We start from the raw sequence: 18,797 nt of genomic DNA, 5'->3' as shown, positions 1-18,797 counted from the left end.
GGACGTTGAAAGTTACCATCGCATACAGATTCGCATGCATGAATCAGCATTGTATTCAAGTTTGCACACAAGTTCCTTGTAGAGATTGCTGGCCGATCGTTGCGCCAGCAAGTTGCTACTTATTGATATCATTTCAAAGCGACGGTTTTATTTCTTAATTCTTACACAAGTTGTAAACTTTACTTGTATGTCAGTTCTCGGTGTTAAAACTGACTCTGTTTCGCTTCAAGCAAAAACGACATAATTATGGCTAACTTCAGTTCATCGTGTATTGGCAAAACAAAACTTTTGGAGCACCCTGTTAAGCAGAACTTTTTGACAGTTATCATCTGTCATTCATTGAAATTCGAACTTTTCATCAAACGAAGAGTTACTTTTGATCTGCTGTGCAAGTTTTTCTGGATTTTTCAATTTCTGCTAAGGTTGGTATTTATGTCTATTACATTATACTAGAATGCTTATACAGCTTTTGAAATTTGATGAAATGGTACCTTCCTGGAGCGAAGACTCCACCCCGAACGATAGCTAAAGTTACATAACTTTTTGGAGGTTATATTTGAAGTAACTAATCGGAATCCTTTCAGATGCTGACGAACCAGATCCAGCAGGCTGCCCGTATGCTTGGGGCTCAGGCCCGCCGCAACTACGGTGTTACCGCCGTCGTCATGTCCAAGGCTACCGATCCCATTCAGCAGCTCTTTGTCAACAAACTGCGCGAGTATGATACCAAGAGCAAAAGCGCGTAAGTGTTTGACATTGAATTATTCTACCGCTACTGTTTAATTGATTGGTAATCCTTTGTTCAGCGGAGGCAAACTGGTCGACCCATCTCCCCAGATTGAACGTGAACTCAAGCAGGAACTGGAAAAACTGGCCAAGCAGTACGGTAGTGCCGACGGTGGTGACATTACCGCTTTCCCCACGTTCAAGTTCGAGGAACCCAAACTCGGCCCGATCAACTCCAGTAACTGAAGTGGTTCTTATCGTTAAAAAGTGCAAAACAAAAATCTTTCACGGAATAAAAAGTTAGTTCTTAAACGAGTTTCTCCTATTTTACATCATTTAAGTATCCACTAACAATAGCAAAATGTAAAATTTTATCGAATGTTTAATTGGAAGCTGTAATAACTCGAATTTAGCTTAGCAAGTGTTGAGTACATGTTCGATCGTCTCTTTAAGCAACGGCATCCGATAATCCTCTGCAACCGTGAGGAACGTCTTTAGCAGCCGGCGCAGATCTCCAGCGGAGATCAAATTCTCAAAATTACCAGCACACGGACAAAATTTGGCCAAATTCTCCCGTTTGATCTGTTTGCACCGTCCACAACGCAGATCCTGCAACGTGTAGGACATTAACTTTCGCTGAACCACATCAAGCAGACGCATCTCGATGTCCCCGCTGTCATAGTCGACGTTACACTGAGCACACAACCACACCGGGTGGTCACCCTTCCGAGCCCGGTGGGTATCCTTGCATAGATCGAGATCGCGACAGTGGTTGCACGCCTTGCAGATCACTTCCGTCAGGACGTACGACTTTAGTGGATCTTTCCAGACAGCTTTGTCGCTGAAGTCACCAATTCCCACCAGCAGCAGCATATTTCGACGGAGAGTTGTCAACTATGAAAAATTGTAAAAGATTTTTGTAGAATTTATTAATGAAGAGTTCACCAGGACTTACTTCTTCTTCAGTTTCCTTGATTACCGACAGGACCTTGTGCGTTGCTTTTATGAACTCGAGAGCCGGTCCCTCCTTGCCCCTGCCGTAGTTCTTGTGCAACTTCTGCACCATTTCGTATGCCACGTGAGACAATTTCTTAAGTGCCTTCGCAGCTGGGACTCCTTCCGCGAGAGTTTCCATGAATGAAGTCAAAAATTGCTCAAAGAACTCCCGGCATCGTCCTTCTGCTGGCAGAAACTCCCCAATGTTCCAGTTCATTTCCAGCGACAGCTCTTCCTCCTCTTCCGCTTCTGAAGCTTCAACGCCTTTCTCGTTGTCCGCTTCGTCCTCCAGCTCCTTTGGCATGTCCCCACGAATACCGCCGAAATTGGCCGAATCGATCCATAGCAGAAACTGCCACGATTGTTGGTAGGACAGTGAAACACTGTGAAATAGTTCCTTATTTCGAATGCTCTGAACGACGTAGTCCGTATATGCGATCGCATCGATTACTGCCTTCTTGCCCGTGTTGATCACAATCCGTGTAAAATCCGCGTACACGATCTCCGCCTTCAGCCGCTGGAACTCGGCTATAATTTGCAGGAACAGCTTTCGCATCAACGTATTCAGCGCTCGCCGAAGTGCGGGATCATACAGCAGTGCCTTCGTCGATCGCACCCATCGGTAAAAGTGTATGATCTGAAAGTCGGAAAATATGTTCCGATTGATTGAGACCTCCCGCAGCCACCCGTTGACCATAGAGCGCATCACACGGAAAGCCTGCGAGCAAAGTGCCGTCTCGTCGTAGCTTGGCAGTGTCTGCACACCCTGATTACTGATCATATCGTCCAGGGAGGCCTGCGGGATCACGTCGAAAGTGATCGCGGCAGAAGCTCCTTCCATCTCCTGAACTTTACTGGCTTGCAGCAAGGCTGACACGGCTAAACTTTCGATGCTTAGCTCCACACAGACACTGTTGTAGTAACCTTGCCGATTTTGAACCACCGAGATCGTATCCTCGAATTCTGCCAGCAGGCGACTATCGTCTGCTTCACGACCTCCCAGATCGGGACGAGAGCTGGGCGACCACCAGAGGATAAAGTTGTGTTTCTGGAGGTGCCGAGCGTAGAAAAGATCCGCTCCGAATAGAACCGTATCGGACGGCATGTTCCCGATCGGAAGATGGAAGTACCGGCACTGATCGAGCATCATCTCAACCACGTGGTTAAGGTTCAGGAAGTGACGAATCATGGATCGAGCCCCGTGCCGCTGCCATTCGAGACCGGACAGCAGTGAGGCATCATCTGCGATGTGGATCTGCGTTTCGGGGAACTCCAGACAGGCCGGTAGAAGTTGATTCAGCTTTTGAAGACCCATTGCGGCTTGGATGCAGAGTATGGTAGGACCACGTTTTTCGTCCTTGTAGCTGGTGAGATATTGGGACAGCCGTTGATAGAGCTGCTTGGAGTCTACTTCCATGAAGGCTTCGAACGTTATGTCCGATGGGGGAAGGTTCGATTCGGTGAAATTTTCGCTGTCGGTTTTAAGTAGAGCTGTGCGTTCTGAGGTGTACAGGTTCTTCAGGGTTGGTAGTTGATTGGTTCGGACGCTGTCTAAGACGATGACCAAAGCTTTTTTGCTAGGACCCAAGAATAGACCCCACATTTCTCGCTTACCCGATGGGATACTGTGCTGGTAGAGGAAGATTTTTCTCAGATTCGCACCGTTTTGGAGGTAGGGAGTGTGGGATAAGTTTCGCATCTCCAATTGTTGAATATTGAAACTGTCCAGATCTTTCGTGGCAAGTGCGGCCAGAGCTCTGGCCTCGGAGCGTTGCACGGCACAGAGACAACCTATTTCCATTAGAGCACGGAACTCCAGAGACATCTGCGTCTCGTAGATGCCCTCAATGTCGGGAGTGGCGAGATCCGCTAACATTCCCAAGCGGTTATCTCGGAAGACCTGCTCCGGAACAACGTACTGATAGAGATGACAGACGGGGCGTGCTCTCGGTAGAATGCGGTGGACCTTTTTCCACATCGATCCTTCCTCCGGTGGGGCTTGAGTTCGTTGGTTAACGTAGAAGATCCTAGGAACCAGCAGCCGAATTTTGTGCAGTTCTTCGCCTACCATTGCCCAGATGTTGAAATGACCCATCTCATCCGTTGGGATGATCTGAATGACCTGCCACGGTTGCTCGATCAGCGATCGTTGAGTTTTTCGCAGGAAACCTCCTAGAGTAGTTGCCGGACGAGCGGATATCACTGAACCGGTAGGTTGTTCTTCGTTGATTCTTGAACGTTTGCTTTTAGGGTCTCGGTACTTGTTTCGTTGAGCCAACTGCCACTTCCATTTTTTCTTGTGGTACGCTAACCAAGCATGAAGCTCTTGCTTACTGTCTCCCGGAGGAGGTGGTGCCCCAAGAGCTTCCCGCCAGGTTTTAGGTTGTGGAGCTGCTGCTACAGATTCTTCCTCATTCGAGGGTGTTCTCCGCCGCTTAGAATTCACGATCGGTACGTTTGGTCCCAAGCTAGGTGAGCGTGATCTTCCGAAATCCTCAATATCTCCGATCGCAGGTTTCTCCTTCGTCGTGAACATTTCGCTGATTCTTCTCTGCTTGAGAGTATCGTTCTTTTCCAGCATCTTTTTGTGCAACCAATCGGGATGTTGCACCCTTGGAACAGGATTATTCAAACCTTGCAGAGCCGCCGGAATGGTGATGATCTTCTGGATGGTTCCTCCCAGCCTCTCGATGTAGTACTGCCAATCCAAGACGTCCCGAATGTCCGCGTCACCCATCGTGTTATCCTTCAACCAGCGGCGAAGATAGTGCCGCCTTACACTCGGTTCCGACTGAAATATCGCCAACGGAATCGCCCTCTCCGTAACTGGAGCACCATCCGGTTTCTTCGAAATGATGAACTTACAAGCCAACCCCGCATCTTTCACCATCTGATCACCCAAGAACTCGGCCAGCCGCTTTGCCGTGGAAATCGACGTGGATTTTTGTGCACCGTAGTCCTCCAGTTTTCTGGACATCGACCGATTCTCGGAGATCAGCTCGAACAACTCACTGTCCGGCATGTTATGTCCCTTGCTGTACAACACATCCAACCAGTAGTCAGCTATCTTGGCAACCGATGCGTAGCACTGTTCCAGTGTGGAACCCTGCAGAAAAGCTTCGAATACGGAACTCTGGAAGATCTTGATCAGCTGCAGCTCACCACGCCGTTTAACCTCGAAACCTTTCAGTTCCGCCAGAGAACCGTCGAAATTGAATACGGCGTAACGTTTCTTCAGCTTTTTACCTTCCTCCTTCGCCGCTGGCAGAACCATTGCCAGGTATGGTCCATCCACCTCGAAGAAGATCGAATTTTCCGGCTTGATCGAGTACTCTGCTGGACTCCCTGGCGAGTGTGGTTTTTCCAGCACGTGATACTGATCGTTGGTGAAGTAATCTTTAACCATAGTATTCAGCACTGCGTTCGGATAGGACACATTAATCTTCTTCTTTTTAGCATGGTTTGTGAGTACGGTAAACTCCTGTGGAAAGGAAGCCGGAAGAATACACCAAATACCGTCGGTGTCCAGCTCCAGCGGACGACCAACACGTTCAATGATTTCCCGAGCTTTCGTTATGATATTCGCCCCCGTTAGACACACAATACCGGCCATAGACATACTGTGCCAGCGTGCTCCCTTTCGCATTACGTACCCGTAGAACGAGTTCAAGATACACTTGTGCGCCAACTGCAGCGAGTCGTACAGCACCTCACGCCCTTTCGCAGCTTTGATCTCACCCGCATCACCACTCTTAACCGCCGAAACTACTGCCGCCTTGGCCACTTTTGTCAGTGCCTTATACTCGTACCGCCGATCGCGGAAAGCCCGCACAGTATCAACGTAGAAACTGTTCTCCTTCTGACAGATCGTCGACGTTCGCGTTTCCAGTTTCGTTACCTTTGTCTTCTTATACGCTTTCCTACAGTAATCGCTTAATCGCTTCTTCTCGTAATTAGCTTGATCCTCCTTCGACAGCTCGTGGAACGCCCTCGGAGGTCCGCCCGGGAACAACGGTGGAAACTTCTCCGTCTCTAGCTGTTGTTGAATGCGTTGGAATTCGTTTCTCGTCGCCGGTAGCATCTCTCCCCGCCACATCCACTCCATGTTCCGCTTACACTTCGCATCCGGTCGGTTGTAATCACACGCCGCACAATCCGTCTCCGATATCATCGAAGACGGTTGCAATCGATTGGTCAGGATAATGTTCGGGTACATCGCTCCGACATCCAAGTGATAGATGACCGGTTGTTCGATTCGAGTTGGCGTGTCGTGCAACTGCTGCAAGATCGCCTTAATTTGCTCTGTCACCTCGTCCAAATTGGTGACAAGATCGAGCGGAACTCCTTCCTCGGTCACGATCGCATGTTCCAACACTTTCTCCACATTCTGTTGCAACTGCAGCAACATACCCTGATCCAGCCGGAAGCGGGTGGAAATATCCGCCCGAAACACTCCCGATTCCAGCGCCTCCACGTGACCACCGACGTACGTTTCCGAGTCCAGTACATGTCCGTCCGGGGTTAGCTTGTTCAATTCGGAGATCTGCTTGTTCGGGTATACGATTCTTGCGTGGTAGGCTTCTTTCATCAGTAGGGTCTCGCACAGCGTGCCCGAACCCTTGCGTAGAATCTCATCCGGTTCCATCGGGATGATGGTGGCCAGCGCAAAGATGAACGGGTGGACGTACTTCATGTAGAGATAGTACGTGGCTACGGCATCCGAGACGGAGTAGTTGGAGAGAACCTGTTGGCCCGGGGAGTAGAGTTGAGGTTAGAAAATGCGAGTGATCGAGTTGTGAATAAGATTTGGTACATCTTGTTAGGAATGGCAAATCGGTTTGATGAAAAAAGGACAGGAATGTCTGGACTCGTTACCCAGGAATAACTTATCCACGGACCAACACCGGAATGACATTATACTACATTTTTCCCTAATGAAAACTATTTTTTTCGCAATGACTTAGTTCTGTCACTAAGATAGTGTCGTATACTGATGAGACTAAGTTGAAACGCTAATTTCTTAACTAGGTTTTGTGCCCTTCACGCGAAAATATGGTCTAGTATAATTTGCACATACACAGCCAATACATGTAGGGATTCTGAAAAATTGCAGGTGTTTGCCTATAATTAAATTTAATGAAGAATTTTATCAACGAATTTTTTGAACACTGAATAAGGAAGGGGCGTGGACAACCGAACCGACCGTTTCAATTTGATGTATTGATAAATCGTTGGAAGTGACTTGGTTAAGTGGGTTAATATCGCCTGTTTGGTTCCTGGAAGGGGACAGAAGTATTCAGCCCTGCCCTGGCTAATGATCGCTCTGGCTCTTTTTTTTTTCTTTAGTGGAAAAGATAGCTTTGACCTAACTTTTTCTCCATTAGGGAGAAATATAGCCTTAGTCTGCTAAGCCGTACCAAGTTTCAATTTTATTAATTTTCATCAGCATAATCAAAACTTCTTTTCTTGAGAGACGTCACGCAGGGTGTTTTTAGCTAGCGCCAATCTGGCACTAGCTTACTCCTGTCACTAAGTTAGTATCGCATTCTGATGAAACGAAGTCGAAACGCAAATTCCATAACTAATTCACCCGAATGACACTATTTGCCTGGTAGCTATAACCTGAGGAAACGGCTAAAAAATAAAGAATTTCTTGCGCTTTCAAGCTTAGCGACCACCACCATTGCCAATTTGTTCATTCATTTCTCATTGCAGCGCAACCACCTATCTTTTTACCACAGTTTACAACCCAAAACTAACCTGCGGCTGCTCGACAGCCATTTTGCACATCTCCTCCGGATCCAGCTCGACTGGATCGTACCGCAACTTGCTCTTGGCGACCGCTTTCAAACCCTGCGAACCCACCGGCAGATAGGAATCACGCTTCACCCAACAAAGACAATCCATATGCATGGCCGGACGGCACAGATAGTTCCCATCCCGGGCGTTCACCTTCGAGTATCCAATTTCCCGTTTCATGTCCAGATCGTACACAGCCGCCCGAGCTTCCACGAAGGGCCAATCGAAAAAATCTCCATTATACGTAACAAAAATGTGCGGCTTAACGTCGAGAATGTGATCGAAAAATTTCTGAATCAGTCCCATCTCGTTCGGCTCGTTGAACACAATAAACTGTCCCTCGAATTCCGGTTTCGGTGTGTACTCGAAATCCTCCACGTCGGCACTGATGATCTCCCGATTTGTAATCAAATAACCCTGCCCGTCGATCATGTACGATATCATCATAATCTGATCCGTTTGAGCATCGGGGAACTTGAGCGGCAACTTAGTCGTCTCGATATCGAAAGCCAACACCACCGGCTCCGGTCGATCCAGAATATCCGGTCTGGGTGTTATAACCGGCGGATCGTCTCCTCCCCTGCATCTCATCGTGTACCACAGCCCGCAGAAAATGTTCAAATCAATCGACACACGCACGTGATACGGAACATCGTGCTCCCTCATGTCCAAAATACTCTCGTAATAGTCTTGATTTTGATTGGTCCCGCTTCCAGCTTCCTCCGAAGATACAGCCAACGAATTGCTTAACATCTGCATATAGTACGTGTTTGCCTTATCACGCTCCTTATTCTTCCGTACTGCCGCCGACAGATCCTTCTTAACCTTATTCATGTGGTTGGTATTGGCAAAGGATAGCTTCAGCAGGTTTTGCTTCAGACCACTCAAATGATTCGGCAGATCGAGGTCCTCCCGCTCAATATGGTCCACATTCGACAGTTGGCCGGAGTATTTCTTGGTCAGAAATTTAGCAACCTCCAGTGACTGGCCTTCCTTTGTGATCAACAACAGGTAAGGGGCATAGATGACGGTCATCTTATACCGAGTGCCATCCATCTGGAGAAAGTACAGATCGAGAGCTGCTACCAAACGGCGATCTTGGTTCAGGATTTCCGTCTGAAATGAAATGATTCTTACAATTAAACCATAAAAGCTATGACAGATGGTATCAAACTCACCGAATGCATATTGACCAAATAGCCAGTTCGTTCCTGGGTGTCCTTAACTCGTTCGTATCCATACTTGAGGTCAATCTTGTCATTATCCTTCGACTGTCGGTAGCCAATCTCGTTGGTGTCGTCCCTTGAGAAGTGAAATCGTTCAAGCTAGCGTTGCGTTTTGGTAATGATTTTGTAAGCTTACCCTTCTGCTTTTTCGGCAACATATTTTCCAGTATTTTTCACAAAGTGTGTCATTGAAATATTAAAATTGTTCCACCATTCATAAAATTACTCGCATTTTGGGATGTGGTCCTACACTGACGGCCTCGATTTCGCGCCGTTTCGACTTGAATAGGGCTGTGTACTATTTTGTTTTGATTCATCGCTGAGGTGCAGGGTTGCCATAAACAAATATGCTTCTTTGTTTGAAAAAATCTTTCAATCTGCATTTATTTTACCCTGAGTGAATATAAGGAGAGTGACGACACTGTCAAAATTGGAACAATGATTATTTGTCAGTGTCATTCCAAACGAGTCAAATCCATGTATTTTGAGAGGTCGTTTGTTCGTTTGGAATATTACTGACAGATAATCATGACAGTTGTCTCCACTCTCCTTACATACACTCTGATTTTACCAAAAATCTATATCGAACCAATTAAAACTAAATTTTGGAGTGGACATAGCCTAGTTGGTAAATGGATTGCCGCAGTTTATCTGGGTTCGATTTCCGACCCCGCTCATAAAGTTAGAGATGATCACAATCGGTTGAAAAATGAAAGAGTTATTCATTTTTTTTTCCAAATTAGAAACTTGTTTGCATGGCCTTTTAAGGGGACATATAAATTTTTCAAAAAATAGATTTTTTGCTCGATTAGGTATTAGGTTTTACACCAACTGACATAACCCCACAAAATGAGCACTCGTTGCTCTCTCACTCACGCAACTGACAAAGTAAACAAACCACCGAGGATTGTCAAACATGAACTTCATTCATCATGAGTTCATTCGTATCGTCACCGTGTAGAACTCAATACATTTAAAGGTATGTGTGTGAACTTTGAACTTGAAATTGGAAAAAATAACGGAAGATATAATTATAGGACCTATAGTGCGAGGCAATACCACACTAACCCCACAAGAGTTATGGTGAGCAAGTTTCTAATTTGGATTAAAAAAAATACCTCTGCCATTTTTTAACCGATTTTGATGATAAATTGGTCGTTGGATACGAAATTGAATGCTCTCTCTATTTTTTTTTTAAACAAAGATACCTTCTTAGAAGAATGTTGAACAATTTACATGATTTTCATGCAAAATTTGCAAAATTATAGTAGTTTTCATATTGTTGTCCCAAAACCGCAAAGTATTCTTGACAAAAAAAACATAACATAGCATATCGTTGGAAAGGTCATTTCTTCTTCTTTCCAGAACACTGAAAAAATGTGTTGAAAAATGACCGCGTTGAATTTTTTTTAGCGTCGTTAGTCCCAAAAAAAAGTTTATTTATTATAAATCAAGATTTTGAGGGTATACAACATTTTTCAACATTGTGTTGCATTTGGTGAGATCTACAACCTATATTAGGTCACTTTAAAAGCACAAAATCACTGTAGCACCGTGCTATTTTTGTCCAGCGGCTAACAATTTTCACAAGTACATACCTATGGATATATGAAGTCGATACCTTTGTAGTCCACGTCACCCATTTTCATTTCGTAATCTGAATTGTATGGATTGCTCCATCTTCTACTATCATTTGACTTAGGAGAGCTCAATTGAAAAAAGCAAGTACAACTGGAGTAGCATAAATTTGACTGAATACTAAAATCAATAATATCCGCTAATAAATGATGCGGCTGATGATTCTATAAAGTCATTTAGATCAAACATAGAAGACTCATTCTGTTACTCGAAAGCTATGGTAAAAATCAAAATAGTGTGAAATATTAATTGTAATATGAAGACAATATGACAATGGAATTCGTCAATTGAATTCGTTTCCAACATCTTTCGCTTTGAATAAATAGTATTGCTTTTATGTCGTCATGTCATCGATATGGAGTACCATATCAAGGATTCGTAGATAACAAGACACAGGATACAACCTAATCGGTTACAGCTTGTATTTTTCTTCATTGCGATTGACAAACTCTCAATAAACTAACAAAGCGCCAAACCCTCGAATTTGTGGGTTTCGTCAGAACTTAGTCTCAACAGAAACAATTTTTAGAAAATCAGTTTTCAGCTCGAAAATGTAAATTTTGAAACCAGTTTTAACTGATAATCGGTTTTCATCCAAGTGAAGAAATTCGCCCTTAATGTTCAAGAAACCTAGGGTAAGCGTCTATAAGAAGAGAACACTAGGGTAAGCGTCTATAAGAATAGAAGCATGCGTAGGAAGAAATGTGTTTATCCATATAAAATCCACGTGTTTATCTACACAAAATCTTTTCAAAATTGCAAGAGAAGAATGTCAGTAGATTTATTAGATAATCACGATTGAAATGATGCAAAATAGTTTTTGGAAAAACTATCGACCGAGCTGAATGGTGCTGTTGAAAACGTGCTTGTGATTTTTTGTCACACTACCACACTGTGATGAGGCGCGCAACACAATAGCGTAATGAAAAAACCTCAGCACCATTCTGCTCGATCAATTGATTTCCCAACAACTTTTTTACCTAATTTGAAAATTGATATTGTGATAAATCAACTGATATTCTTCTTTTAGAGTTTAATAAATGATTATATGGATAAACCGGGGGCAAACCTGGACACAATTTTTCCTACGCATACTACCAAGCGTTTAATTCTTGTATATGCTCAAAAAAGTTTCTTGAGTCTTAATAGTTTTGTACAAAAGTTCGACAGCTTCATGCTCAATATTTTGACGCAGAGTAAAATTTGGAAAAATTCTGAAAAATAAGGTTTTCGATTTATTTAGAACACTGAAAATCGTACAAACTTTCTTCATACAACTTTATTCATTGGTGATGTTTTTGTTTGATTTTATGTCAAATAATATTTTAAACCATGTCGAACAATAAATAATAGGCGAATAAACAAAAAATAGTATGCAATTGATACAGCTTATGGCTTTTAAATCTGACTCGCAATATCACCAACATATTGCAGTAATAATCATAATATCAAATGTTTTATGATTGTTTGTAAAATAAAAGCCAATAAAAATCTGTATCTGTCTGAATTCAATTAAGAAAACGAATGTTGGTATTTTATGTGCATTCTAGTGTGCATTTATGTTTTCAAATCATCGTTTGGATATTGTTCCATCCGTCACAGCATATACTGTTTCCCCTTTGCGCAACGATAATTGAGCGGTGTCGCACTGCACTGTTCGTCATATAAATTTGCGCTGCAAAGCAGCAACAGTTTCAGTTCAGTTTCAACCACGAAGCAGCAGCAACCTAATAAAGGAGTAAAATTAGTGTCATCGAAACAAGGTTTTTCATTTAGTTTTTATACGCCACCAGTCAGCGTCATTCGTTTGAGCATCGCCGGAACGGTCCTCAAGTGGCCATTGCGATTGCTCTCAACCATACAGTCCACCCGGAAGGAAAAAGAACCCCAGCTGAAGTCCGCGAAGAATCCAGAGAATTTCTTTGTAGTGACTCAGCCCTCCACGTTCCACTAACGTTCCTCCAGTCGGAACATCTTGGTCCTTCGAACCGGATGAAGATCAAGCCGCCGGATCGAGCCATCAAGTAGCCGCTTCGACGCCAAACGAAATCGTAAGGATTAAATTTTTTCCACCTGTGTTGCTGCATTTCATTCGTTCGGTGTGAGCCAACGCAGGACGTGTTTAATCCTGTTCGATCGCGATCAGAGCGTCGCTCGCGCAAGAAGGAAAAACAAGCAACGCGCGTACGTGTTTAATCCTGTTCAATAGCCGTTGCGCGTGTGAGAAGGAAGCCAAAACGTGTCCGTGCATGTTCAAATTTGTTAGCCGCACGTGTTTTAAGAACAATGCCAGTCGGACACTCACCGCCCATACCTTTAGTGAATCCTGAAGATGAAAATGTGATTCCACCGTTACCATCACCCACACGAAGTGAAAGTGAATCTTTTCGTGGTTTTCAGGATTCGGAAATAGCAGCTGATGCCGCCACCACGAAGGAACTGACCGGACTTTTCCGACAGCGAAGCCAGGTACACCGCAAATTGGTGCGGTTACATTCGACTTTCCGAGACGTCCGGCATTTCGAATTGGCCCAGCTTAACGTTATGAGCAGCAAACTTGCCAATGCTTATGCCGAGTTTAACAGCATCCAAAACCGCATAATGGCGCTCGTTCCGGATGAAAAAGTGGCAGAACAGGAAAGAGCCTGCGACGCTTTTGAAGATCTACATGATTACCTCTCCACGGCAATTGAAGGAATAATAATCCAGATGAAAAATGATGCTATTCTGCCACCCACCGCACCGCAAGTTGTAATTCAACAGCAACCATTGAAGGCACCGATTCCTACCTTCGATGGGATGTATGCAAATTGGCCAAAATTCAAAGCAGTTTTCCAGGACCTAATGGCCAACTCAGCAGACACCGATGCAATAAAATTGTACCACCTGGACAAGGCTCTTGTGGGTGCGGCGGCTGGAGTTTTGGATGAAAACATCATCAGCGCTGGTAACTATCAGCAAGCATGGGCTGTGCTGACAGAGCGATACGAAAATCAACGTGTCATCGTCGAGTCACACATAAGAGGATTGCTCCAACTCAAAAGGATGTCAGGTGAGTCATATAAGGATTTGCGAGCCCTTTTAGATGAGTCTACACGTCACGTAGAAAGCCTCCGGTATTTGAATCAGCAGCTCATCGGCATTTCGGAGCACATGGTTGTTTACACCATTACGAATGCACTGGACAAAGCGACGCGCAAGGCTTGGGAATCAACTCTTAAACGAGGTGAATTGCCTAAGTATGAGTCGACCATCGCTTTCCTTAAAACCAGATGCCAAATTTTGGAAAACTGCGAGACTTCTACACCAGTTGCACCGACGCCAGTCCCCAAATCGAAGTTCGTCACAGTAGTACCGAAGGCACCAATCCAGAAGAGTTACGCTACTACGACGGTCAACACGAATCAGGCAGAAATGTGTGAGCTTTGTGGTGGTGCGCATTTCAACTACCAGTGTGCCACGTTGAAGAACTTGAATGCATCCCAGAAGAGTGAGAAGATTCGAGCAGCGGGTGCATGTTTCAACTGCCTGCGCAAAGGCCATCGATCGAACAGATGTCCATCCAACAACAGCTGCAGAAAGTGTCAGAAGCGTCATCACACTATACTCCACGATGATAGTGCCGAAGGGTGCAGCCAGGATGGACGTACGAAGGTACCCACCCAGCAGGTACCAGAATCGGCTAACGTTGCGACTCCAGTTCCTGTTTTGAATTCGAGCACTGCTCCTAAAGAAGATCCACCAGTTTCGACAGCCTGTTCATGCAACTATGGGCAGTCATCAAAGATAGTGCTGCTACTAACTGCAATAGTACACGCCATTGATCGACATAATCAGCCACATGAGTGCCGTGTGTTGCTCGACAGCGGTTCTCAGGTAAATTTCGTGTCCGAGAAAATGGCAGACATCCTTGGGATTCCTAAGAAACGAGCCAATGTTGCAATTACCGGCATAAACGCCTTGAAAACGCTTGCTCGAGACAAGGTTTTCGTGAAATTCTGTTCCCGTTATGAAGATTTCCATGCCAACATCGAATGTTTGGTTACACCAAAGGTGACGGGCACAATTCCATCTGTCAAGATTGACGTCACCGAATGGAACATCCCCCAAGGGATTCATTTAGCCGATCCTGAGTTCCATAAGCCTGAGAAGATCGACATGCTAGTCGGAGCTGAGCTGTTCTTCGACTTGCTGAAGCCAGGTTGTATTACTCTCGCCGACAACTTGCCACAATTACGAGACACTCACCTTGGATGGGTGGTCGCCGGAGTGATAAACGATGCCATCGTATCCAACGTAGCCATTCAACAATCCAATGTCGCATCCATTGCCCGTGTGGAAAAGTTGATGCACCAGTTCTGGAGTGTTGAAGAAGTTCCCGATGTTACGCCGCTGTCTGTAGAAGAGCAGTCATGTGAAACACATTTCCTTTCCACTCACAATCGCAATCCAAATGGACGATTTGTCGTTAGCCTACCTCTGAAGGAAAATGTTAACCAGATTGATGATTGTCGTGCCTTAGCTTTGAAGCGATTCCTGATGCTTGAAAAACGGCTGCAGCGTGACGCCGTACTTCGATCCCAGTATGTTGATTTCATTCGCGAGTACGAGGCTCTTGGACATTGTCACGAAGTGAAGGAGTCCAATGATCAATCCAATTGGGCAATGTACTATATGCCACACCACGCCGTTCTTCGCCCACATAGCTCCAGCACCAAGTGTCGTGTGGTGTTCGACGCAAGCGCCAAGTCATCGTCACCAAAGCTATCGCTCAATGAAGTACTCAAGGTTGGTCCCATTGTTCAGAGGGATCTGTTTTCCATCATGCTGAGTTTCCGGAAGCATGCTGTTGTCTTTTCGGCGGACATAACAAAAATGTATCGGCAAATACTTGTGGCCCCGGAAGACACGTGCTACCAGAGAATATTTTGGAGAGAGCAGCCAACTCAACCGCTACGTGTTTTAGAATTGGATACTGTCACGTACGGCACAGCATCCGCTCCATATCAAGCCACCCGATGTTTGCTCCAGCTCGCTGAAGATGAGTCAGCAGACTTTCCCATTGGTGCTCGTATCGTAAAAGAGGATTGTTATATCGACGACGTGTTATCTGGTGCGGATACCATCGAGGAAGCCATTGAATGCCATCGCCAATTAAAGCAGATGCTCGCCCGAGGTTGTTTTCCCGTGCACAAATGGTGCTCCAACTCGGATGAGTTTATGCAGTGTATTCCAGTCGAAGAACGTGAAAAGCAGTTCACCTTGCAGGAATATGGTGCCAACGAAGCAATAAGGGTTCTTGGCTTACTGTGGGATCCGAATAACGATCAGCTTCTCATCGCTCATCAAAATCAACAATTGTCAACGCCGGCTCAACCAGCGACCAAACGGATCATATACTCCGAGATTGCAAGGTTTTTTGATCCATTGGGATTGTTCTCACCGGTGATCGTGGTCGCCAAGATTCTGATGCAGCAGCTATGGAAGACCAACGCAGGATGGGATGACATCCTGAATGAACAATTCCAACAACAATGGCGACTGTTGCAAGAATCTCTGCCTCATCTAAATTTTATTCAGGTACCACGATGTGTGACTTTTCCGAATGCCGTGGCCTACGAACTTCATGGGTTTGCTGATGCTTCTGCCGTTGCGTATGGTGCCTGCATTTACGTGCGCAGTATTTCCGCCGATGGTTCGGCACAATTGAAACTACTCAGCAGCAAATCAAAGGTTACACCACTGCATGAAGTAACCATCCCGAAGAAGGAATTGTGTGCTGCTCTACTGCTAACTCGCCTGCTGGAAAAGGTACTACAAGCCATACAGATGACGTTCCGAGAAATTGTTCTCTGGTCCGATAGCACAATCGTCCTGGCCTGGCTGAAGAAGCCTGCCGATCGTCTGCAAGTTTTTGTGCGAAATCGCGTGGCAGAGATCCAGAGAATCACCGGAAACTTCAAGTGGTGTTACGTTCGTTCGGGAAGCAATCCAGCTGACGTGGTATCGCGAGGTCAGTTACCGGAACAATTACTCAACAACGAACTATGGTGGAACGGCCCCGTGTTACTTAGATCAACCTACTACGAATTAGAAGATCCAGAAGAAGTTCCTGATCAGCTGCTTCCAGAGATGAAATTGGTCATCGCTACGCCAGCTGTGAAGGTCGAACTCTTTCCGTTTGTAACTAAATTCAGCAACTTTCGCAAGGTACAACGCATCATGGCATATGTTTTGAGGTTCGTCAACAATTGCCAGCAGAAGCATTTCCTCGATCGTATTCTCACTCCTTATTTGACCATCCGAGAATTGCAGCGCTCGACGGAGGTGCTCATCAAGATTTCCCAGCACGTTCAATTGGCACACGAATTTGAACGCCTTCAGTCCAATAAAAATTGCAAGCGAATCGGAAATCTTCGTCCATTCATCCGAGATGGCTTGCTCCGAGTCGGAGGCCGACTCATGCACTCCAAGTTGCCATATGCATCAAAGCATCCAATCATATTGCCCGACAAGGATCCCATCACGACGATGCTAATCAGGACGATGCACATCGAGCTGCTTCATCCGGGCCAATCGGTGCTCATCAACGCAATTCGACAGCGGTACTGGCCGCTCAAGGCTCGTTCTACTGTGAGGCAGATTACTCGCAAATGCGTAAAATGCTTTCGTGTGAGACCGGGAGCCACAACGCAGCTGATGGGGAATCTTCCGCAATCACGAATCGTGCCATCTCCACCATTCGCAGTGACTGGTGTGGACTACGCTGGTCCTTTGTTGGTAAAGCAAGGAACCTATCGTCCCAAACTCGTAAAGGCGTATGTAGCAGTGTATGTTTGCATGACCACCAAGGCCGTACACCTCGAAGCGGTTTCTGATCTGACGACGGATGCGTTCCTAGCATCACTCAGACGCTTCATCAGTCGTAGAGGATTGGTACAGCAGTTGCATTCTGATAATGCAACCAACTTTAAGGGAGCGAACCACGAGTTGAACCAGCTGTATCATCTTTTTCGAGATCAACAGATGTTCGATCAAGTTCAGCAGTTTTGCGCAGCACGTGAAATCGAGTGGCATTTCATCCCTCCTGACGCCCCTGAATTTGGCGGACTGTGGGAAGCGGCAGTGAAGTCGGCAAAAACTCACCTGAAGCGAGTCGTCGGTAATGCGCGGTTAACGTTTGAAGAATTGGCAACTATTCTCACGGAAATAGAAGCCGTGTTGAATTCTCGCCCTCTATTCAGCATCTCCACCGATCCAGCTGATCCACAAGTGATTACACCAGCACATTACCTGATAGGTCGTCCGCTCATCACACCAGCCGAGCCGTCTCTGGAAGACATCAAAGCCAACCGTTTGAGTCGATGGCAGCATTTGCAGCTCATGCGTGAGCACTTTTGGCGTGCTTGGAGACGGGATTATCTCAACACGTTGCAGCCACGGAAAAAGAATCTAAGAATGATGCCGAATCTACGCCCCGGAATGGTTGTTCTTCTCCACGACAAGACACAGCCACCTTTAAACTGGAAGCTGGGACATATCACCGCTGTCCACCCTGATGCTGAAGGCCTAGTTCGAGTAGTGGATATTTTTGTCGATGGTTCTACTTTCCGCCGTCCGGTCAACAAGCTTTCCGTTCTTCCCATCGAAGACAACTCCATCGCATCTCCATCCGACGACGAATCTGTTGTCACGTAGTTCCAACCGGCGGGAGTATGTTCCATCCGTCACAGCATATACTGTTTCCCCTTTGCGCAACGATAATTGAGCGGTGTCGCACTGCACTGTTCGTCATATAAATTTGCGCTGCAAAGCAGCAACAGTTTCAGTTCAGTTTCAACCACGAAGCAGCAGCAACCTAATAAAGGAGTAAAATTAGTGTCATCGAAACAAGGTTTTTCATTTAGTTTTTATACGCCACCAGTCAGCGTCATTCGTTTGAGCATCGCCGGAACGGTCCTCAAGTGGCCATTGCGATTGCTCTCAACCATACAGTCCACCCGGAAGGAAAAAGAACCCCAGCTGAAGTCCGCGAAGAATCCAGAGAATTTCTTTGTAGTGACTCAGCCCTCCACGTTCCACTAACGTTCCTCCAGTCGGAACAGATATAAAAAAGCTATTATATTGTAAAGAAACTCCTTGAAAAAAATGGTTTAAAAATAAAAACCTTGATATATCTTTTATATGCTAAGCAATAATCCTACTACCGCTCAACTGTATACAATTTTATATTAACAGTATGTTACCATGTAACGGTGATTGTATCGGTATGTTTTTTTGCAAATCTAAATTAAATTCTGTAACAAACCTATATTTACGCTTGAAACTGTATAAATGGCACCCCTGTCTTAAAAAATGTGGTAAACAACTCCACACCTTTTCTCATCGCGAAGTTCATCCCGAACGCGCGCT

General features: G+C 45.4%; 3 protein-coding genes across 3 annotated transcripts; 2 read left to right on the top strand and 1 right to left on the bottom strand.

Moving 5' to 3' along the window:
• Positions 1 to 296: 296 nt before the first annotated feature.
• LOC131676868 (ATP synthase-coupling factor 6, mitochondrial) lies at positions 297 to 1,042 on the top strand. Its single transcript, XM_058956238.1, has 3 exons — positions 297 to 422; positions 585 to 742; positions 807 to 1,042. Exons 2-3 carry the CDS (start codon positions 585 to 587, stop codon positions 970 to 972), a joined length of 324 nt encoding a protein of 107 aa, XP_058812221.1. The 5' UTR covers positions 297 to 422; the 3' UTR covers positions 973 to 1,042.
• On the bottom strand, positions 1,010 to 9,022 carry LOC131676867 (DNA polymerase epsilon catalytic subunit 1). The gene is made up of 5 exons (XM_058956236.1): positions 8,884 to 9,022; positions 8,700 to 8,823; positions 7,483 to 8,637; positions 1,682 to 6,466; positions 1,010 to 1,620 (listed from the first exon to the last, which is right to left on the bottom strand). The coding sequence occupies exons 1-5, from the start codon at positions 8,934 to 8,936 to the stop codon at positions 1,141 to 1,143; spliced, it is 6,597 nt and encodes a 2,198-aa protein (XP_058812219.1). The 5' UTR covers positions 8,937 to 9,022; the 3' UTR covers positions 1,010 to 1,140.
• A 3,649-nt stretch (positions 9,023 to 12,671) lies between these two features.
• Positions 12,672 to 18,083, top strand: LOC131693511 (uncharacterized). The gene has a single exon (XM_058981396.1). The coding sequence runs from the start codon at positions 12,672 to 12,674 to the stop codon at positions 18,081 to 18,083; it is 5,412 nt and encodes a 1,803-aa protein (XP_058837379.1).
• Positions 18,084 to 18,797: the final 714 nt, after the last annotated feature.

Source organism: Topomyia yanbarensis, chromosome 1 (genome assembly GCF_030247195.1).
Source record: "Topomyia yanbarensis strain Yona2022 chromosome 1, ASM3024719v1, whole genome shotgun sequence".
NCBI classification, from domain to species: domain Eukaryota; kingdom Metazoa; phylum Arthropoda; class Insecta; order Diptera; family Culicidae; genus Topomyia; species Topomyia yanbarensis.
The sequence above is the reverse complement of the archived record's forward strand: the minus strand, read 5'-3'. Positions and strand labels throughout refer to the sequence as shown.

What these genes read in the sequence shown, in the direction of transcription:
- LOC131676868 (XM_058956238.1), top strand. Translation starts at nt 585, where the DNA reads ATGCTGACGAACCAGATCCAGCAGGCTGCCCGTATGCTTGGGGCTCAG. An exon ending in GATACCAAGAGCAAAAGCGC is followed by an intron (nt 743 to 806) that starts GTAAGTGTTTGA and finishes TCCTTTGTTCAG; the next exon opens with CGGAGGCAAACTGGTCGACC.
- LOC131693511 (XM_058981396.1), top strand. Translation starts at nt 12,672, where the DNA reads ATGCCAGTCGGACACTCACCGCCCATACCTTTAGTGAATCCTGAAGAT.
- LOC131676867 (XM_058956236.1), bottom strand. Translation starts at nt 8,936, where the DNA reads ATGACACACTTTGTGAAAAATACTGGAAAATATGTTGCCGAAAAAGCA. An exon ending in ATTTGGTCAATATGCATTCG is followed by an intron (nt 8,638 to 8,699) that starts GTGAGTTTGATA and finishes ATTTCATTTCAG; the next exon opens with ACGGAAATCCTGAACCAAGA. An exon ending in TCAAGGAAACTGAAGAAGAA is followed by an intron (nt 1,621 to 1,681) that starts GTAAGTCCTGGT and finishes AATTTTTCATAG; the next exon opens with TTGACAACTCTCCGTCGAAA.